This window comes from Mustela nivalis (genome assembly GCF_964662115.1).
Source record: "Mustela nivalis genome assembly, chromosome: 6".
Lineage (NCBI taxonomy): Eukaryota > Metazoa > Chordata > Mammalia > Carnivora > Mustelidae > Mustela > Mustela nivalis.
Genome location: NC_139025.1, coordinates 92,448,341 through 92,471,047, shown reverse-complemented (window position 1 = coordinate 92,471,047; position 22,707 = coordinate 92,448,341). Strand labels below are relative to the sequence as shown.

General features: G+C 44.6%; 1 protein-coding gene across 1 annotated transcript in view; it reads right to left on the bottom strand.

The window, feature by feature from the left end:
- Positions 1–22,707, bottom strand: part of RYR3 (ryanodine receptor 3) — a 502,250-nt gene that overhangs the window by 41,182 nt on the left and 438,361 nt on the right. The window contains exons 67-74 of the mRNA XM_082736877.1: positions 21,210–21,450; positions 14,234–14,321; positions 14,038–14,130; positions 6,649–6,819; positions 6,282–6,341; positions 4,474–4,605; positions 3,885–3,997; positions 981–1,077 (exon numbers count right to left, since the gene is read on the bottom strand). Coding sequence (XP_082593003.1) covers positions 981–1,077; positions 3,885–3,997; positions 4,474–4,605; positions 6,282–6,341; positions 6,649–6,819; positions 14,038–14,130; positions 14,234–14,321; positions 21,210–21,450 — 995 coding nt within the window. The remainder of the gene's footprint in view (positions 1–980; positions 1,078–3,884; positions 3,998–4,473; positions 4,606–6,281; positions 6,342–6,648; positions 6,820–14,037; positions 14,131–14,233; positions 14,322–21,209; positions 21,451–22,707) is intronic.

The window sequence follows — 22,707 nt, the reverse complement described above, 5'->3', positions numbered from 1 at the left end:
TCTAGCAACAGCACAGCCTGCAGGGTGTACCACATTCAGTAAACTGGTGAGGACTACACAGGCTGCGTGAATGACTGAGAAGTGGAGGGCCAAAGTGATGCTCGTTGTCAATCTCACACTCATCAAGGAACTGGGAAAACAGAAAAACTATCATTCTCACTGATGGGACTATAGGAAAAGGACAAAAGGCACGAAGACAAATGGGAGAAAAATGGGAGAGAAAGGATTAAATGCAAAAAAAAAAAAAAAAAAAAGAGGGAGAAGGAAAAGAAAGAGAGGGTGTTAGGGAAGGAGAAAGAAACTGAAGAAAGACCGAGTATGAGACACATGGAATGAGATTAACAGAAAGAGTAAGGGATAAGAGAAAAAATAAATGGGAGAAATAAGGAGGATTTTTTAAAAAAAGAACCATGGGTTGGCCAAAGGAGAGAAAAGTTTATTTTCTGTTTGTACCATGACGAGGTTTTGCGGTGCTTCTGCAATAAGTTTTGTCCCCTTGCATGTTGCTTTAAGTCATTTTGGGGGCATGAAGTCTGTTAGCGACAGGGCACGACATATTTTCTGTAGGGCTCGCAAAGAGAAACATAAGGTGCAGGAAGGGGCTTCAGATGTGCCTTCCCTAAAGCAGAGCCACTGACTGGAAATGCAGAGCCTGGGTTAGGGCGGGGTGGCCTCCTGCAACTGATGGTGCTCAAAACTTAACTTAGCATGAACTTCCCATCGCATGGCTGTGCATCCCAAGAAATATTAGTTGTTAATAATGATGATGAGGATGGTAACAGTTCTAGCACCTCCAAGCAAAATTCATCCTCTGGCTCTTATGACCATTAGCAGGGCCTTCTCTGAGTGTTTATACAGTTAGTTCTTTTCAAATTGATATGCCCGATTCTTTGTGAATGTTTAACTGTTAGAACACACACGCAAATACAGAGGTCAGATCCATTCACACCCATACTGCTTCCAGTTGGGTCAGTACTTACAGCCAAATCCTGTACTAGTTTCTCTTCAAAGGAATACTCCTCTGTTTCTATCCAAAATCTCTGATAGCCATGGAGGAAGAGGTTAATGGAGCGGTGCCTGAGCAGAAGGGTTGAGAGTGAGGTCAAGAGGGATCCGTGGGACACCTTGTTTTAGTCTGGGTGTTAACAGTTAGTAAGCAGGACAGACTTTTGTACAATTCTTTCCTCTGATTGGTCAGGGTAGCCAGCGGTACACCAGAAGCATTTGTTTTGAAGAAACCAGAACCCTCTAGCATGGCAGTTCGTGAATGTCTAGAACACCTTCTGAATGAATTAACAATGGTTAGTGGGAGACCAGGTGGTAACTATAATCCTACCCTGGCCACAATGGGTCTTTATCACATTTGTACTCTAAAGAGAAAGAATTCATTGGGCCAAGAAATGGTCCTGAAGGATTTGCTTAATATGGCAAGGTGGTTATCGCTTTTGGCAGATAACCTGCCCAGGTCATCACATCTAAGTCATGCTGATGGTGAGTGGTTTGGTCTCAGATCTACTGAAAGCAACAAAGCTTGAGTCCTTTATAGGGTCTCCAAGGAACTACACCTCCAAGGCTCTCCAGCTTTTACTTAGGAAGGCAAGACTTAGGTAAGCTGCACTGACATCCTAACTTCGGTGTGCCTCATGGATTCCGGGGGGTGGCCCCCATACCTGGGAACACTGAAGAACCAGCAAGAGCCACTCACCCTCTATAAGCCAGGACTAACTCCTGGGAATGTTGCACTGAACAGCAGTTAGCTGATTACCAAATGTGAGGATACTGGGGAGGAGGGAAGGAAAGAAAAGTAAGATGCAGGTCAACACCAAAGTCGTCCAAGCCCTGGCCATGTTTTCTGGCAGAACACAACCTTGCCATCTTTCTTCAAATTCTGACCAATCAGAGCTCTTTTTAAAAAATTGTACAAATTTGGGTTTTTATGATAGTGTTAAATCATGATCAAGAAAGGAGGAGTGTGCAGAAAATGAGCAGGTCTCTCCACAGGTTACATTACCATTAAAATGGGTATAAGCCTGTCATACTGAGTTTTTTCATTAACCTTTTCCAGCCAAACCCGTTGAAAGGTGCTCAGGAAGAAATTGTTAATTTTGTGTCTGGAGAAAAGCACACAGGTTGTCTTTTAAAAACTAACATCAGAGAAACAGTTTGCACATAATAAAATAAATCCCTTTAGCCCTTTAATATGGAGGACTCCATGCAGTTTAGATCATGACAAGATAGAGAAGGGAGTGATCATCATCATCAGTCTTAGTTTTTATTATGGTTGTTAGAAAACTCTGCCCAAGCTCCTCCATGCTTGGGAGAAATCCAGGCATGGGTTAGTGGTGGGGCTGGCCACGTTTCGTCAAAGACCTAGTAAATCCCTCGATGTACTCTTGCCCATACAAAGGCAGAACTGCTGAAGGAGCAACTGATGTATGAGAGAATGGTACTAACATATTCAGTGGATTTAGAAAACAATGCTTGTTTTGTGAGATGCCATTTTGCCTTGCTGGCTCTGGAGACGTGCTTAGGGCTAAGCCCTTCCTGAGGTCCCATTACCATCCAGGGCCTGAACCTCTGCCAGGGAGGAAAGTGAATGCCTTTTGATGCTTCACCCCTTTTAGGAAAGAGACAAAAGTCCTGTCCATTTTTGCTTTCTCTACTGAGCTATTTGAATTTCTCCTTGTTGCCTGGATATCAGTGGTCTTCATAGCCATTACTATTTGTCTGATTTTTTTTTTCCTGCTTTTTATTCTTGAGTTCCATTTGATTTTGTGGCCCCTCATCCTCCTCCAAAGATACCAATCTGTATTGTCAGGAGACCTGTAGGAGCAGCTGTGTGTCTCAGAGGTTATGGTTCTTCACTATCTTCAAAAACCCTAACAGGAAAGCTTAGTTGGTCATCTGGCTCAGGACAGGATAACAGGGCACTCTGGACAACTGGTGGCCAGGAAGTACGACCTGATGAAAGCAAGTGTCCAGCACAGGAAGAGACTTTTATTGAATATTCCAAAGAAACTTTTATTTACGTGGGATTCAGAAAATACCTTTCTGAGTCAGTTTATTTTTCCTAACTGGTTAAGGATGGTTCATACTGATTTGCAAGTTGAAGAAGCAGAGGTTGATACTCAATTTGCAGCTTTGCTTACTGATCCCAGGCTGGACCTTGTGGACTCTGCCATCAGTCTGAGGATGGGAGTGTTGCCACATCACCAGTGATAATGAGTCAAGTGTTAGTGGTCAGTGTTTGCCCAGTCTGCATGGATACTCTGCAATGCATTGATACAGCACATTTCAGAAAAGCCTTTGCATATTTCTGACTTCAGAGTATAGATTAACCATGCAGATAAGGCAACATGCCCAGGATTGACCTCTTGGGACATCTTTAGCCAGTTCCCTTTCTTCATCTTGAAGGTAAATACACTGTGCTCAAAGATTCTCAAGTTACATTTCTGTAACTGGGGGACCATCCAAGTACCTCAGCATAGAAATATGGTTTGATCTGTTGATGGAATTTGGGGTAAAGCATTTTGGACAGAGTTCTTTTTCTACAGTTCCTTTATAGCCTCACAAAGTACCCCACCTCAAGAAAACTAAGAGCTTCTGTATGCTCACCTGGCTGACTTTAAGGTGTAAAATGGGGGGCTAAGACAGGCACAGGACACTAGGGAATCACATCTGTTTTCAGCTCTTCTGCTTACCTGGATTTCCTTAGTAGGCTGTTACACTATACGTAGACTGTAATGGCATCATGGATGGAGGACTCCAATTTCCACCCCTTGGATCATGAATATCAGTGCCAGAAGACAGTACAGCTCTGGGAGGATACCTTAATACCACCCATTGCTGGCTCCCATGCCAGAAGAAAGGGACAGAATACTTGCCTGGGCAGGTTGTAGAGAGGGGCCATCCTGAAACAGGCCACCACTGCCCGTTTCCGCTGCTTTGACAACAGTTTGTGCCAGACCGCCTTCTTGGACCTCAAAGGCTGTTCCACCTGAGAAGAAAACACGGGGGTAGGTGTGCACTAGGCTAACTTTGTGGCAGAAGGTAGTCGCCTGCAACCCAGATTTCTCAATCCTGGAAGAATTCTTATTTCTCAACCATAGTCAGCAAAAGGTACACAGCACTGAACTACGGGGTTTGTAGAGATCCGACATTTTCTTCCTTCTCCCAAATATCTGCTTTTGGAGGTTTACTGCCTAAGAGCAGCTTTACAACTGGGTAGAGGATTTGAATGAGTCATTTGATCTAATGGTGAAAATTTGTAAAAACTCTTGGAAGGGAAAGATTTGAGGAGTCTGCTATCATGGGGCACAAGATGACATTTGGGTGTGAGCTGGGATGTTTCTTGTTCCTAGTTTTGGGTCTTATGAGAACAATCTACCTAAAAGCAGAGTGTGGAAAGGAGCTTTAATATTCAAAAACCAGGGTGATTTTGCTTCCTCAGTCCTCAGGGTAGGTGCTTCTTACCTGCTCCAGGTGGAACACCGCTGCTGAAATTCTCTGTACACGCTCTATGGTCTTTTCTGCATTGAAAGGTTCTTCACTCTTTAGAACATCTTTGTAGAGGTTCAGTTGCCACTTTACTGCTGGGTCATCAGACTGAAAATTAAAGCACACACCAGGTCAGCAATCTTGTATTGAAAAAGCCTTTACTCCTCACAAGGTGCCAGAGGAATTGAGATTCTTGTATTATTGCTTCTTTCTCGTTTTCTCTATTATCTTCACTGACACATTGTACATCTATATAGGAACCTCTCATTCTAGTCTGTATCTCTTAACTCATGCCATATTTCCAAGCCTTTCTCTCTTTACTAACTTCTAATTTCCTGAAAGCAATCTTCCAATTCATAAATTCTCTTTTCAGCTGTGCCTAGCCTGCTTTTTTAACCTGTAAATTGGATTTTTAATTTTGGTGAGTACTTTCAATTTTTGTAATCACTATGTGGCTTTTTCAATCCCATATCCATTCTCCTTTAAAAAAAAAAAAAAGTTCAGGCGCACCTGGCTGGCTCAGTTGGTGGAAGATGCAACTCTCCATCTTGGGGTTGTGAGTCTGAGTCCCACGCTGGGTATAGAGATTATTTAAAAAAATAAAATCTTAAAAATAAATGTCCAAGTCTTGCTTTATGGATATTACCGCTATGTGTAGCTCTTTAAGTATTTCAACCACACTTATGTTTAAATTGCTTTCTGCAGTTCCTTAGGCTCCCGTTCTTCCCTTTGTTGCATTTTCTGCCTCTCTAATGGTGGTGGATTTTCTTTCATGCCTTTTTTCCCCTTAAGCATGACTTTGGCTTCAGAAGGAGTTTTATTTATTGGCATGTCAGACCATATTCTAAGAGGTGGAGAGTCTCCAAGTGGGTTTATGGTTGTCTTTGCAGATTTATAGGTTTAACTGGTTTAAGACTAATTTTATGTAAGTTTCTGGCTCCGCATCTGTGCACAGCATGGGTAATTGGGTCCTACACTTTTTTTCCTTTAAGGTTATTAAAAACCCCAGCCTCTGACATACATATCTGGCTCAGAAAGCTCTGTGAGTTTTTCCCAGCTGCATCAACTTCTCTTCATTCCTGTGATTTAAAGTGTCTTCTTTATTCTGGCACTGGGATTTCTTTTGACTGCCTTTTTTTTTTTTTTTTTTTTTTTTTTGGTGGTATATTTTCCCCATTATCCCCATATGTCTGGGATGGAAAGAAGTGGCTGTTTGTGTCAGCTTAATCTTCTATCTTAAGGCATAACGTATCTGAGAAAAGAGTCGTTCAGATTCACAGGCCTGGAAAAAAAATCTCAAATAGCCTTTAAAATCAAAGTTTGTTTTTTGTTTATTTTGGTTTATACCAATTCTAACAGAGTTACTTTGTTTCCAAATCTCTAGATCAGGATGTGCTGAAGTCTCCCCCCCCGCCCCCCCCCCCCCCAGAGTCCATTTCACTGTTTAACAAGGCTCAGAGTCAGTAAATTTAATACCTAATCTAACCCCCTCCTCTGGCTGGATGTTCACACTGGTAGGTGGGAAGGCACGCTTCATTAAATGCTACTTTGCATCCTCTTTGTAACAGCAAAGGAAAGAACAAAAATTAAGGGCAAAAACTCTTCCCCACACACCCAAACAAAAGTGAAAATTGAAGGCAGAGAGCTAGTCCTACCAGTTAAACACCAGTGCTCGGAGACTGTTTTTAGAACACACTAAAGAGAGCATTAGTGAATTAAATGGAGGGATGGCACCCCACAGCCACAGGAAAGCCTGCATGCATTCTCTCTTCCCGATACATCACCTTCTCCTGCAGGTGCAAGTTATTCCGCAGATGTTCCTTCACCTCTTCATCTGTGTCCCTCTGTGGAAAGAGATGTTAAATTTTATTCCTCAAGGTCACTAGGGAGATGTAAAGTAGGGCGCAGGGAGGGATGGACAGCAAGTGGAACGGTTCTGCTGGGATCTTTATTACAAGAACAAAAGAAGAAAAATGACAGACTTGTCTAAAGAGCTCTCCAACCAGCTGTACAGATGGGGCTGTTTTGTCGGTGGGTACCTAGGTTTCTACTCATCAGCCCCCACGACCCCCGATCCCAGGGAAGGATGAACCCTTCAGACCCCAAGCAACCACCCCCACCCCCTATATTACTGCTCAGCCAGAGACTTACATAGCTGTACCGAGATTTGGCCAGGGAGATGAGCTCCTGATCGCCTGGCGTGCACATATTCAAACCAATGGGCAGCATTTTCTTGAGTGCGGCCACGATGAGAGAGGTCTGGATGGAATACAAGTCTCCCCTCCGCTTTGTCTTCTTCCGTTCCTGGTCCTGTCCTCCAGACTAGGAAACGAGGTTGGAATAAACAGAGGGGCTCAGTGATTCTGAAAGGAACGGCCTCACCTTAGAGGCAGCCTGCCTCCTTGTGGCCCTGTCTATACAGGTGGACCTTCCTACACTTCAGAGAGCAATGAAAGGAGTGTGCTGAAGCCATCCCAGGGGCCGTCGAGAGTCCCGCCCGGCTCCTGAGTCCTCTCCTTGTGTGTATGCTCACAGAACCGCGTGGGCAGACACACACCGCGGACGCCTACACTCTTGCCTCACTTGTCCCCTGGCTGAATGAACAGATAAACTGGTGTTTTTCAAAAGGAATGATTCGATAACTGATAATATGGCCCCAGAAAAGAACGGAGAAGCCTGATGCTGGGGTGTCAGGAAATACATGGGAGAGCATCTCCCATAGAACTGCTCTGCGGCCAGGGCTGAAGCTAGTGTTTGGGAGCACCGCATCCCACTCAACCTCCATCTCGAGGCAGTGAAAATTTTCACAGGGAAGGGCAAGTGTCAGAGTAGGGCTGCTTTGGGATGTGGCTGGGGAGAGTTGGGAGGAACCCTGAGGAAAGCAGAACTCCCCAAGTCTGCGAGAGTTCACCCTTCTTCGGTTTATACCACCTCACCCCTCACAGGGAGAGACTACCCAACCAGGCCCACCCCGTGGAGCAGAAGGTTTCTGAGAGAGTTTGAGGCATGGGGCTGAGCCACCCATCTGCGAGCCCTCAGAGTCGTTCCCCCAACCCCCTCACCACAGCCGGCCATGCAGGCAGGCTGCAGGAGACAGCCCTGCTGTGAACGCGTTTTTCTGAGGCCGGCCTCTGAAAGCGCACCTTGCCCACTAGGTACTTCACTTGCAGGGCTGTGCCTCCCTTGGGGACACTTGCTGGAAGTGTGGGTGTGCTGGATAGCTAGCAGCAGAGGATGAAGTCAGGGGCTGTGACAGAAAGAGAAATGGCGCTCACTGAGGCTTTCCTCTGTGAGGTGGCCCTGGAATGTCTGTGGGAGGAGTGGGCAGTGCTGCTGCTTCAGCCAATACAGAGACCCAAGGCTCTGGGAGCAGCGGGGAGGCCAGGCGCCTCTCCTTGAACCCACACATAAGAGCCGGGACCCTGAGCTAGAGCAGCATTCGTCTTAGGAGGCACTGGTTTCTAAGAGAAGAGGAGGGTAAGAATTAACACTGCCTTGGGACTGATGGCTTTAAGTTACTTTAAAGTGTGAAACAGGTTCATAATTATTGATGGACCCTCTTAAAATGGATGCGATTTCTTTCACCCAGCTTGCGGTGACTTCAGGAGGTTACATCACAGCAACCACAGCAAAGCTCCTGGCCAGCAAAATCCAGGCTGGACAGATGCCGCCAGACAATTCTCCTGGTTGTGGGGCCCTTGTGCCCGGTGCTCTAAAACAGCAGGTCAGGCCAGGGACAGCAGGGAGAAGGGGTGGGGAGAAGTATGGCAGGTGGGGGCGGGGGGGTGGGGAGTGGTAAGAAATGAAGCTAACAGAAGGCAGCTTCTTGTGTTCTAGAACACAGCAGAAAGTGAAAGCTGGTTCACACAAATGCCGCAAAGAGTTCTCTCATTTACTGAGTGCAAGCTGGGTTCTTTACGTGTTCTATCATCAGGCATAGAGTTCTAAAGGTTGCGCCTAAGGCAAAACTCATTTGCAGTCTCCATTACCCTTGAAAATCATCCATAAAGGATAGAACCCGATTTTGTGTATATAAACTATGAGGTGTCCTCTCTATATAAATATAAAAGGTGAATAGTAACATGCCCTACACAATCAAGTAAATATGCAAAATGTAACTATGTAGATTTGATACACAATTCAAATAATTTCTTACTCATTCTATTCTGTTGGGCCAATCTCAAGTTGTTCTTATTATGAACACTGCATGTGTACTGTGACTCCAACGTGCCTCCTACTAAAACAAAACATTTCTAATCCTCCCAATAATGATGATCCCACAAATAAGGCAGTTGCATAAGTGAGAACATTATGCTCAGGGAAGGTAAAGGATTTTTCCAAGGTCACGCAGCATGTAAGCATCTGAGTCAAAACCCAGACCCAAGCCTACCTGGGCATGGCTTCATTTCCCTTTCTAAGAACTGCAAATGACCTGTTTCCTGCTCATCTCCCTTTCTCTGCCACAGAGCTTAGGACAGGGAGCTTGTGACAGTGGCAGCAGACACACATCAATGAATAGCGAGATAGATTTCCAAGTTATAATCTGTATGGGCCACTGGAAAACTGTCCTAGGGTTTTTTCCCACCATATGCACATTTTGTGTAAAAACATGTGGTTATCTGATTTCCAGTCTTGAAGTTTAGTCCTTAAAAAACTGAATTGCAGGAGCCTCGCACAAGAGGCGGAGATGTTTGGTGTGAAAGAACTGGGCCCACTGATGGCACATGGGATTCCGACCGGGCATGGCACAGCAGAGGAGTGAGCCTCGCGGGCTCTCACACCCTGTTGGCATCCCTATCTCTGTCAGTGTGCTGGCTGCAGAGTGGGCAGCTGGGGAAGGGAACAGAGATAGCAAGGAGACCTCGGTTAGGGTGAGGCTTGGCTGGCTTCCCTGGCTTCCCCATTCCAAGGGTGGGTAGGCCTACATTCACTCTTTGACGGGCGGTGTCTTCCCTGGAGCAGGCCTGAGGGACCTCCAGGTGGGAAGATCCATTCTGTACCACCCCCATGGTGATCACAGTGCAGAGGGTGACCAGAGCCTGGCGCCTCTAATACTAGGACAGAAAAGACACGTCATGCATTTGACCTGTACCTTTACTTGCATGGCCTGTGTGGGAAGACAAAAGAAAAGAAACAAGGAGAAGAGTCAGTCAGTAAAAGCAGGGGTCCAAGGCGTAAGGTAGCACATGTTAGTCGTAGCGTCTTAGCCCCCATTTCTCAGCCAATACAACAGAAACTCAACACTTCTAGAAGCTGGTTGAGCACGGCATGAAGAGTGAGTGGGAGGTTAGGATGGAAGTTAATTTGGTCAAAAGGACTTACACCCAAGCCAAGCAATATACCCCACAAGGCAAGGTCCTCTCTAAGACTAGCTTTCCTGATACACGAGCCCTTTAGATCTAAAGCCTCCCCCCCGCCATTTCTCACTTAGGTGGGCTGTAAATATTCTGTCATATAACCAAAGACCCCTATTTGCTTTCTTCTTTCCATCTACCACATTATCACTGCCAGCAGATCTGTGGTTGTGAGAAGAGAAAGAAGAATTGAGCAAAGGGGCAATGAGTGTGCTTCCACAAAAAAGAGGTTTGCTAAACAGAAGTGCTTTAGGAATATCCAGGGTGATTCAGGATTGCCCCGACAGCCCAAAGGATGGAGCATCTCCCTTCCTGTGCTGTGACCTACAAATATATCTTTAGTCACAGCCTCTTTCATGCTAGAGGTTCCATTTTGTTCTTTTCTTTACCACGAAGATTGGTTAACTCAATGCATTTCCCTAATGCTGATAATGCTGGAAGTGCTTTTTTACCCCCCCTGAAATGTATGAATTCCTAGATCTTAAAATCCTTCCATTTCCCTACACATTATCACCAGTTGTTTATGATCAAACAAAGGATTTTATGTGTGAATGTAGGGACAAAACACGGACTCTTCAGGGAAAGGAAATTTGAGGAGGACACGTGGTCGGGCGGTGTGTTGCACTGAGACAGCACAGGGAGAGGCTTCTGAAAACAGGCAAGCTTACATCATGTGAAGTTCTCATCCCCACTAACAGGGTACGTGAAGTAAAGACAAGTCAACCCAACATTAGATATTAGGGGAACGTTGAACTTCCAGAAGCCAGTCTGAGAATGAGAAAGTAACAGAGGAAGAGGAAGCAAAGGAGGGAAGGATGGGGGAGGGAAGGACAGAGAGGAGTCAGGGCGGTGGGGAGGGGGCTGAGAGGGAGACAGAGATGTGGAGAGAGATGGAGAAGGGGAAAGGTAGGGAGGACAGGAGAGGAAAGGAGGGGAGCTGCACAAGTGCTCAAGGAACACAAAGTGAAGATGATGAGTGGTGGAGGGGATGAGACAGGGAAGAGTGAACACCAGGGCAGATGGGTGGAAGAAGCAAACTCCCACATGTAAGTATGAATACCCCGGAAAATCTCAAAGTTAGCCTCTAAAGTCTTCCCTATCCTTTTTCAATACACTGAAATCACACTTGGGAGAGAGAGGCTTTCAACGAGGCACTCTAATACTTCCTGCCTTATAATTCTGTTTAACTCATAATCTTGGTCAAAAGACTGGCATTTTTTGGGCTAAACATGGTCTAACTTACCATTCCCCTCCGAGGAAGCTGCTGACATTTTTCCAGAAAACAAAACAAGTTTCAAAACAAAACAAAACAAACACTTGCTCAGCTTGGTTACATTTTGCTTAACATATATTTGCAAACCGGTGTTCTATAAAGAAAATATACAATGAGCTCTCCAAAAAACCCTGCTTTCATTGCCTGGAACATAATGCATCTTTGTACTGATCTTCCGTTAATCAAGTATAAATACTGTGGCCCACCGTATATTTTGTTTCTGCCTCCTTCCCACCTGCAATGGCATGTGCAGCGTGTGTAAGCATGCAGCATTCCAGAACACAGGTCTTTGCAACAGCTGCCATATGCACAGAGGCCAACTTCATTTATACAACACCAGAATGCAGTTCAGAGCGGAGATAAAAGCAAGCACAGCTGACCATTCAGATTAGGGAGTAAAGAAAGCATCTAATTTCAGGGAGGAAAAGGCGATGGGGATTCAACTGAGAGTAAGAATACCTCCTCCCCATTCTCTCATAGGTAGTTCTGTCTCCAAAGAATACCAGAAATGGCTATGAGTTGTGGTTTACTGGAGGCAGGGTAAAGGGGCCTCCATCGGAAAGAATGTTCTGCATTTATCTCTATCTTAGTGATGCAATTTGAAACTGACTTTTAAACACCGCATCCCACTAGAGCTGGGAGGGGTCAGGTAGTAAGCTCAAGCCCATTCTACAGATTGGTAAATTGCGGTCTGGCGGAGTTAATGCAATGCCATACCTTTAGTCAATGGCTGGGCCAAGGGTGGGACTTAGCTTCCTTTCCATCTCTAGTCCTATTTACTATCACGTTTTGTGTTTCAACTGAGGCAACAGGATCAAAAGGAGTGTCTGTTACCCTGAGGGGGTAACATGCTAAATGGTAATGTTATTCAACCATGGTAGATGTTATTTAACATCTGGGGCCCATCCTCCCATTTACTATACTGTAATGACCCTTTTCCATGTAGGAAAACTGGCATACAAAGTCAGTGGGAAGGAAATGAAAGTGTTTGCCCATATAGACATACCTTACCAACAGGGAAGATGCCCACATTCTGAATATGACCTTCCTCTGACAAGGCAAACATACCCTTTTCCTCATTCAGCAATGTGCATGAGCAGAATTTCCAGTTAGTTTGTTAGTAGGTTAGTTTTGAAATGTCTTCTGTCACCTTATCTCTTTCCAAGTGTAAACCTAAGGACCCTAAGTAACCATTCATCACTGGTGCATTGAGACATTGAAATGTCTTTGCCATTTCTGCTCATCTGGGATCCAAATTCTTATCAGAGTCATTTCCACTGCTTTGCTGCCATCCGCTGACAGTAACAATGGATACGGCAGCTCTACTGCAAGGTGAAGGTAGCATAAAATCTATCTGGAATTGACTGACTTTCCGTAGGTGGATGGAGTGAGAGGAGAGCCAACGATGACTGCAAGAAGACCCTTCAGAGGGAATTTAAGAGAAATGTCCACGGATCAGGAATCTAAAAGATCCTATCTTCATATATCTCACATGGGGAACAGATGTGTTTGCCAGAAGTTGAATGCAAAATGAATTTTGGAAAATCAAATAAAAATTATTCAAAGCACAAAAGGGTCCACCTTAAGGTAAATTGCTTTGCACCAAAGACTCCTTTGAATGTGAATATATACTTCTGATCTCTCTTTGTATGTGCACAATTTTATATGTCAAACCTTATTAGGCAGTGTATAGTAGATTCTAAACTCTAAGAGTCAGTTTTGGGATGTTGGAAGAAGTGTTAGTGTCAACACAGCTAAAGGAAGAGCTGGAAAGTTCAGAGTGATGGCAGCTGACCAGAGCTAGGCACACGTGGTGAATTTTTGGGTGCTGAAGTTTGCATTTTTGGTTGTTATACCAGCCCCTTGTCTGCGGTTTCCTATACACAGGTCTTCATCCCAAACGGTTATTTGGAAAGATGCTTCAAAGGCTTTGCTGTCATTGACTGTCATCTTTCCAAAACTGTTTTTCACTTCTTAGGGGTCCCCATGCACACTCCACCTTCATGTTCCTCAAAGGCAGCACTTGTACCAGCAACAAGAGAGACGCACATCTCAGGTGTTACATGTCACTTACACTTGACATATACAGCCTACCCTCATTGAGGCACGCTTCTCAAGCGAACAGAGTTGAGAGTAAGCCATAACAGCTGGTAACAAAACATCACATTTAAGTAAGTCTTGTATGTATGCATGTGCACCTGAGAGAGTGTGCCTGAGAATTCTTTACAATGCAAATAGCAAAGCCTCCCTGTGCAGAGCCAACTGAAGAGGAGCTGGTGGGGGCGGGCAGGCCCTCTCCTGTATTCCTGCTACGCTCCTCCCTGTAAGTTACTCTCTTTCTCAGACAGATATCCCGTATGTTCTCTTTTAAACATTCCTGCAGGGCATGGACAGATGTTTGGGTTTCTGAAAGCAACCCACACGGAAAATAAACAGAAGGCATTAAGAGGTCAGTACAACTCATATAAAACAGCTATTGGATGTTCCAGATAGGAGGAAAACAAGCTTACTATAAGAACATGTGCTAACGAAATCGTCAAAGCAAGGTAGTTTCCTCATAGCTAATCAAAAGGTGGCTCCAGGCATGTGTAGCTTGGCAGCTCACTACGCCAGAAGAAGTTCTATTTAAAAACAATGAATAGCTGCTTTGGTTTGGGAGACCTCTCGAATGCCTTAGACAAGTCTTGAAACTTTAACTTTTTGACATACAAACAGCTATTTATTCAGAAAATGTGATGACCATGCTTATTTGAGAGCAGTTTCTTCTGGCTCATTCTCAAAAGAAATAACAGTAGAGACTGCTGGTTCTCGTGGTTTGACCTAAATGCAGGACGGAGCTAATCCCTTCACACATTCAAGATATATAACTTAGGTCAAGATCAAAGTCTTTGGAATTGATTTCAATGGACTTACTTTCGACATCTTGCTTTTGCTGTCTCCAGTTAAAAATGCCAAATTATTAATTTCATTCTGAATCACAAAATTCTGCTCTTCCCTCTTGAAGTTCTAAGTTGTGGGGGAAGATAAAAAAGTCAACATTATAAGAACGTTTTTGGAGGTCTGTACCTTTCACAGCCATCTCTAAGTTTGGGGCCCACAGATTCCTTACGTGAGATTTACACCACAGGATGAAGACCTCTGCCACCATGCGGAAGAGCTGGTCAGAGTCAGCACTGGGACTTTTAAGCCAGTTAGATCTGAGGTGAAAAGCAAATGAATATGCATATGAAATTCAGTAATGAGGAAAACAGTTACACTAAAAATTATACCAATATTGGCTACACACACTTATCCAGATAAAACTACATTCCCACAGGAAGGCAGTCTTCAGGGAGACTAAATATCAGGGCACGCCTTACATATGTGTAGGCATGTGTTTGTAAATATTTTTGAAGGACTTACAATAATTGTTCCCATTTTACCAAAGGATTCAAGAATTATCCTTGCAGACAGATGTCGGAAAACATTTCAAATTTGTCAAAGGTTTTTTTTTTTTTTTTCTTCTTTTTTAAACAGATGAGGTGATTAAGGTTACACTCTGTTTTGGGATAGGCCTCCTTTAGTCCAGGAGGCTTGCAAGACTAGAAGAGTCTCAGTCAGTATGAGTAATCTTGTCACTGAAGCTGTCATTGTCAAGCCTCTGAAATATGGAGCGCCCTAAAAACACTTCAGGCCACATACCTTTTCCTCTCAAAGCCAATTTTGTGAATGAAATTTGGAAGACAATATGTTTCTCACTGTTGTTTTTAGTGTTTTAATGGTTTAGAAATTCCCTATAAATAGCATTACTCATTTCTTTTTTCTTTTTCTTTTTTTTTTATATTAAAAACTAGACCAGGTTAAGAATTCAACAATGGCAGCAAGAAGGCTAAATTACAGCAGAATTCAGTCATCTCCTGAAAGTTGTCTTGCTTCTAAGTATCTTACATATTGGAATCAAATTATATTTTGGAAGGGCTGGGTGAGTTGCCATTTTCAAATATCTGTGTAGAGTAACACAGCAGAGGTTAAATCATCTACCATCATTCTTAGGTTAAAGAAGACTCTGGTTCTCATGAATGCTTGAAAAACCTATTGTCCCTATCAACAGCCAGGTCCCTAAGCCTTGGGACACCAGCCTGAACTTCCCTGAGCAGCCTATACCTTCTGCCCATTCATGGAGAGCACCAGATTAAGGAGGAAAGGGGAACACTCATGAGGCCAAGACCATCTTTGAACCCTTCGCTCATCTCCTCACTTTCTTATTGCCCCGAGTTCCAGGCTTACAGACATTCTTATCTAATATTTCTTGAGTTCCACCTCAACTAGCCTCGCCTTTGCATGGCAGACACAACGGGCTGTCTACCCCATACTCATTCTCTTCTTCTTCCTTAGGAACAAAAGCCCATTTTATTCAGGGTGGCATTATGCCTGCTGAAGAGCACATTACCCAACCTTGGGATAGCTGTGTAACTAAGTTCTGATCAATGAGATGGAAACGGACGTTGTTAGATGGACCTTCTGGAAAAGCTCTCTAAAAAGGGATCAGATAGCTGAAGATGCCCTTTGTCTTCCCCCTGTTGCTTTCATGCTTCCTGCCTGGAATGAAAATACGATGGCTCAAACTCTAATTGCACTATACACTGTACCATAAAGTAACTTCAAAGATGGCAGCCAGTGTTTAGGATGGGAAGACAGAAGAATGAGTCTCTCTAATGAAGTACTGGTCCTGGAATGGGTATCTTTGGACTTCTTTGTGAGGTTTAACTTCTAAATTCTCTCAGCCACTATAATCAAGTATCCATTATTAGAAGCCAGATGCAATCCAAACTTGAGGCTTGAGATCCGTAATGCTTTTTTATTTCGTTCATATTGATTTTTCAGGATCAAGTGTCAAGTTTTGTCAGAAGAGCCAGATGTTCATTCCTTAGTGTTTTGGTTTCAATGAGCTTTGAAAGTAAGCAGGAAGAGATGAGGGGTCCCATCCTCTCCAGCCAAGGCAAAGGTACATGAGCAGCAGGAACCCTGAAAACAACAGGTGAGGTCAATGTTCCCTCACAGAAGACTGATGAGGATTCTGATCCCTTTGCCTTCCATAGGAAGGCAGTTTCCAATGAATGAATTTTTTTTTCATACCTTCTTCTTCTAGGAGGTATATTTTCATCCTTTATTTCTAGTGAGGTTATTTCTTCAGGTTCCGAGTGTTATGTGAATGAAGAATATCTCATTATATGTTTCCCCAGGCACACAAACTCTGCACCTCTCTGGTATTTGCAGGTGAAAAGAAGATTCTGACCTCACCTCTTTTATTTGCCCATAGCTTTTCCTGTCTGTCCCCATGGTACAACCAGGCTCATTCCCTGCCTGCTTCCGATCTCCCAGAATCCAGATCTCTCTCCATATCCAGCCACTTGATCCTTTTGAAGGTACTACATGGATATCTGGGTCTCCTTTGTCATCTTCCCTGCATGCTTCCAAAAGGCAGTTGGTAAATGCAAGGCTATAGGTGGAGAAGAAGGTTGGGTTTAGAGGCAGTGATCTGCAGAGGGTGATGCTTGAAGCAACACAAGTGAATGAAATCACTGAGCATATTAACAGAAAACAAGAAATGCAAGAATCAAACCTTGGATGATCACAAGAGTAAAGAGAGATTTCATTTTCAAAAAGGCAAGTTAGCAGGTTTTCAAAGAAAGGAAAGCCAGTGATGAGGCTTTGAAAGAAAGGAAAGCTGTATTCCTATGACTTCATGGTCAGGTCGTCTGAGTTAGAGCTAAAAGCTTATCTCAACCTTGTTCCTAAGTATCCTGCCGAGGACACAGCCGAAAGTGGTCACTGCAGAGGATTCACTCTGATTCCCTTCAGCAGCCTGAGAGATGGGTTTTCACCCCTAATCACACTGTTTAGTCATTCATTTCTGTGTTCTGAGTGTTCCTGACTACCAGAAAGGAAGCTGAGAAGCCGTTGCCTCATGCAGAGACATCTGTTTAACCTGCACTCACACAGCTCCTGCACGAGGAGATAGTGGATTTGCCCAGTTCTGAACTGACTATACCCAGAGTTCTTATTCGGGATCAGTTTCAGGCTGATCACTGAACAACAGGAGCTTCTGTTCAGATCAGTATTCCAGAGGGCGAAGAAACTTGAAATGGTGCCATGACTGGGCTGAAGGACGTAGAAAGGTTTACCAGGATGAGGAAGAATAGCGGGGAGGACACGACAAGATGGCAGCTTAAAGAGCTGCCACAGGAGAGACTGGAACAGCTTTGTGAGGCTCTGAAGAGCAAAGTCAGAGCTGATGGGCAGGAGTCACAGAGCTGACTCCTGACAGAACCATTTGAACTGTCTGAAACTAGAGCAGAGGCCACTCCTGCAAGTCTCTGTTATCTAGAAGTGCAGTAGATAATCATAGGTAAGAAATGCGCTGCCAGGAAAAAGGAAGGGGGTATTTACTCATCCAGTTACAGGTAAGATGAGGTGACTCCTATATTTCCTGCCAACTCCACAGTCCCATACTTCCAAGCCAGTGATTCTTTTGGTGAAGAAAGTACCCCAAAATGGTAAAGGCAGACACATAAGAAGAAGTATTTCTAAGCTGCATTCGGGTGGCCATATCATTCTCTGGTGTTCAGGGAAGAGTGGGTTGAAACGTGGGGATGAATGAATTAATGATGATCTCAAAGACTCTCTGACATTGCCATTTTTAGCAACTGTCAAACACTGTGGAAGTAGAACACACTCTATCTTGAGTCTTGATCATCAATAGTGACAAATGCAATTAAAGAGCTATTCTAGGAGCAACCTTACTCTGCTTTCATTTTTGTTTTTACCTAAAACTCTGACAAATTCCCTCTCTAACCACGAATGTCATTATGTTATCGGAAATGATGCCAACCATGCTCCTTAAAGCAGGGTTTCTTTTGAGAGAATGAAGTCTCCCACAGACAGGTAAGAGATTATATTATATAGTATGTGTAAGGTATTTATTTTCAAATGCTAAATAATATAAGTAATCAATTGTTTAAGACAATTGTATAGGAAACACAATTTACCTTATAAGCTAAATGCTAAAATGGGCTTCTTCAGACCCATTTCCTGCCCACGACAGAATGGCATACTCAAAAGTTAGCAAGGCTCTCCCAAATATTCCTAGGTCCTTTCAAGATGTATTTTAAAATTGAGCCTTTTCAAATTTATGTTAGGCTTTTAAATCTTAAGAGGGTATTGTATAGTAAAAATACCTATTTGGTCCTTGCTCCCCACTGGGACCAACAATCCTATTCTTCTCCCTGTCCATAGACATTAGCCTCCCCACCCCCATGCCCTCACTTTCTTCAACACCCAGCTTCACTTCTGTAGTCAGTCTTTACAATTACCCTCTGACACACACCATCGCCCATTTTCCTTTGTCATACTCACTTTGCAAAAACCCCAACTTTGGTTAAATCCAACTCTTTCCCTATTTTGGGCCTGGACCTGGTGGCAAACTGGCTGGAGAAAAAGACAACCTGGTGATGGGTTTCACCTTCAACTCATGACCACAGATCTCAAGTGGGGCGTTACTGATGCCCAGTCATCACACGACACTGTCCTGGTCCAGCCACTCTCCCCCTCTCCCTGGCTACCGCTTCACACCATCTCCCCATCCTCATTCTCAGCTGATGATCTTGCTTCCTACAGCACTGAGAAAATGGAAGCAATCAGAAAAGGACTCCTGGAGACCCCCATATATATATATATATATACACAGAGAGAGAGAGAGAGAAAGTGTGTGTGTGTGTGTGTGTGTGTGTGTGTGTGCCAGCATCAGCACCCAAACTCCCTGCCCTCCTGCTTCTTTTTGTGGATAAACTCTCTAATGCTGACCCTTTGCCTGCTCAGAGAACATTGCTTTAGAAATGCTCGCTCTCATTCTTACATGATAAAATTTCCCCTTCTCTAACTAGATCATTCTCAATAACAAAGAAACAAGCTAACAAATCTCCCACATCCTCAAAACTCTTCTCCTGAGCTTACTTCTGCCTCTAGCCAGCATCTTACTTCTGTTCCCTTTGTGGTAAAATTCCTTGCACAAATGGACTGTGCTGCTGTCTCCAAGTCCTTTTCTCTCTCTCTTCCAGCTCACTGCGAAGAGGCCCCCCCTCTCATTGCTCCATCGAAACTGCTCCTGTCAAGATTACCGATAACATTTACTCATCATTCTTTTCTCCTGGCAACACTTTGTGAAGTTGGCACCCAGGACACAACATTCTGTCAGTTTCCTCCCATCTCACTGCTTGTCCCTTCTCAGCCTCAGCCACTGGTTCCTCCTCTCCTGCCTGATCCCTTGATGTTGGAGAGCAAAAGGGCTAGGTCCTTGGAACTCCTGTCTCTTCCCCTCAATCCCTTCTCTCATCCAGTCTCATGTTCTCCAATATGTTATCGACTCCCAAATTCCCATGTCTATGTCAGAACCCTCTCCTGAACTCTGGACTCATATATTCAACTGCCCACTCAACATTTTCATTTTTATATTGAATAGGCAACCCAGGTTTAACATGTTCAAAAGTGATTTCCAGATCTTCCCCTAAAAAATGTCTGTACCCACAATCTTCCTCAACTCAATGGCTGGAAACTCCATCTTTCCATTTGTGCAGAATCATCTTTGGTTCTCTTCCTTCTCTCATTCCCAATCTGGAAGTCCAAAGGGCTCTACCTTTAAAACAGACCTGGAATCTGACATCTTGGGTCAACCTTCATTGCAACCACCCTGGACTCAACCATCAAAACTTTTTTTCTTTTTTATTGTGGAAAAATACATATAAAATTTGCCCTTAGTGACGCTTAGTACATTCACAAACTTGGGCGGCCACTGTCACTGTCTAGTTTCTGAAACACTTTCAGGGCTCCAAAAGAAACTCCTGTTCAATTAAGCAGTTGCTTCCTAGTAACCCCACTTCCTCCCAGGTCCTGGGAATCACCAGCTGGCGCTGTCTCTAAGAATCCCCATTAGTTAGTTCTATGATGGGATCACCATGAACCACCCAACTAGTCTCCTCACCCCCTTATTTGCCTCCGTATCTTGCCACGTACTCAAAAAGTGAATTAGATCCGGGTTCCTTGGTAACTCAGATCATGACCCCAGGGTCCTGGGACTGAGCCTGCAGTGAGGGGTGGGGCTCAGCTCCCTGCTCAGCGGGGAGTCCGCCTCTATCCTCTTCCTTTGTCCCTCCCCCTACTCGTGTTTTCTCTCTCAAATAAATAAATAAAATCTCAACAAAAAAAGTGAATCAGATCATATTACAGAGTGGCTCAAAACTTCTGACAACTTCTCATCCCATTCAGAATAAAGGCCAGAATCTTCCCAGTAGCCTCCGAAGCCCTACACTCTTGGTCCCATGTTGTTTTTCCAACATCTCCTACCACTCTCCCTACTCCTCACTCTCCTCCAGCTACACTGGCCTCTGATGATCCTCTGAACACCCTAACCATTTCCTTCCACAAGGCTAACCCCACATGTCCCCTCTTCCTGGGAATATAACCCTGCATGGTTACCTACTTCATGTCTTTCAGATCTTTGCTCAAATACTGTTTCTCAGTTAATGTTCTATTTAAGCCTGTGACTCCACCCCACTCTGGCACTCCTAATTCTCCTTACCTTACTTTGCATAATTTACTTATATGAGGAAAGTGTATCAAGTTCTTATTTTGTTTTTTGTCTGTGTGCCCCACTTCCCTGCCATGATAAAAGCCCTTAGGCTAAACATGTTTGCTGTGTTCATGCCTCCCTCCCCCAATGCCTAGAACAGTGCCTGACGCACGGTAACCTCTGTTGAATGAATACATGTCAGAGCTCTGCTGAGAGGGGAAGAAGTGGGTCACTGCAGGCCCTGTTTGACCAACTCCCTCTGACCTACAGTAGCATGTGAGGATGAAGGTGTGGCCTCGGCACTGACCATACAGAATAACTGGCCAAACAAAGCACTGTCCAGAAGTCCTTCACCAGGGACTTTGTTCGGAGGGGGAGGGGTGACTGATGGTGGATGCTGTGACCTCCCCACTTCGCCTATAACCCAACCCAACACCACATTTCCATCCTGTGGATAGGCAGCCCCAGCTCTCCCAAGTACCTGTTGTTGTCCACATAACGGATCAGCATGGGGTAGAAGGCATAGAGGTCTCTGCAGAGGACCGCAAACTCATCCAGGATGAGGAGCTCCGCCTCCTGAGTGTCTCCCTTGGTGTCGGCTTTCAGCTGCTCCTCCTCCTGCACAGTCTTTACCGCCTTTTTCTTCAGCTTCTCCAGAGTTGGGATGAAGTGGCTTTTCAGCAGGTCTGGCCGGGCTTTGCTGATGATCGGCTGGGCATACACTGCGTCGGCAAACAAAAGGCCTCCCCCTCATTTCACACATTAGGGCAATGGATAAAAAGGAAATTAGGGAGACTGAAAGGCAGGGACATTCCGTGGACTCAGGACAGCCCTGCCCTGTTCCCTTCTTTAATTGCCCCCTAGGCACTTATTTCTTTCTCACAAAGCCACAAGTCAGGGGCAGGTTCCCTACTCCTGTTCTGCTTGTCTGGGCCGCAGGGAGCCCGGCTGCCCCAGCACTCCTCGTGCATGCCTGGCGTTGGCCACACCTCCTAGCTCCTCATCACCTAGTTTCAGGATGTCTGTCTAGTTTGGGCTCACTAGCTAGATTATAAATTCCTTGAATGGAGCCTTTTCCCCTCCCAATAAGCAGCACTGGGCTGAGCCAAGAGTAGGCACTTAGTACTATGGTTTCTGGTACTATTTTCTGGTACTATGGTTTATGGTACTATTTTACTGTACAGAAAAATCTGCTGTTAAAAATACACTAATCCAACCACAGTTCTCAGTCCCCCAATGCTTGAGAACTGCTACCTCACTGCCTGGGGGCTCCTCTGGGCCCTGAAGAGGACAAACAATCATCGGTATAACGACCGAGAGAGAGAGAGAGAGAGAGAGGCTGGGGTGGCCACCGGCAGTCAAAGAGCAGACACAGCAACCAGCGGGGTTTGGGACTGGGATTCTGGCCCTCTTCAAGAGAATACCTACCTATACACCTCACCCTGTTTCTTAAACAAAGTATCCTCTTGGTCTACTTGATCATAAAGATCAGAATCAGAGTAATTATAAATATAAAAAAATTAAGTGAAATAAAATTGGTAAGAGCCACCAATACTGCCAACATGCTCTGTGTTTTGTGCCTTTCAAAGTTTCTTTAGCTGGGGGGCATTTCAGTTGGAAATAGCCTACATCTGGCACTGTTTTGTTTTTGTTTTGTTTTGTTTAAATCTCACTGCCTTATTTTTTCCCTTCAGCAATGACCATTGTAGAAGGAGGAGGTGGAGGCAGCTACCTGCAGAAGGGCACTATCCAAGAAGCCAAACACCCGCCTGGCCCTGAGGCAAGCTTCTGCTCACGCCCCAGAATCAGAAAGGCTATTCCAGATATGGGTGAGTTGGGCTTACAACTTAAAATCGACTTTGTTTCAGTACCAGCAATTAGGTGGCGCCTGAGACCGGGATACCCTGTGGAATAACAGGGTGAGTCCACTTGCCCCCTGTGCCTTTTGAGCTAGGCCATCGCCCTTCTCTGCCCCTCTA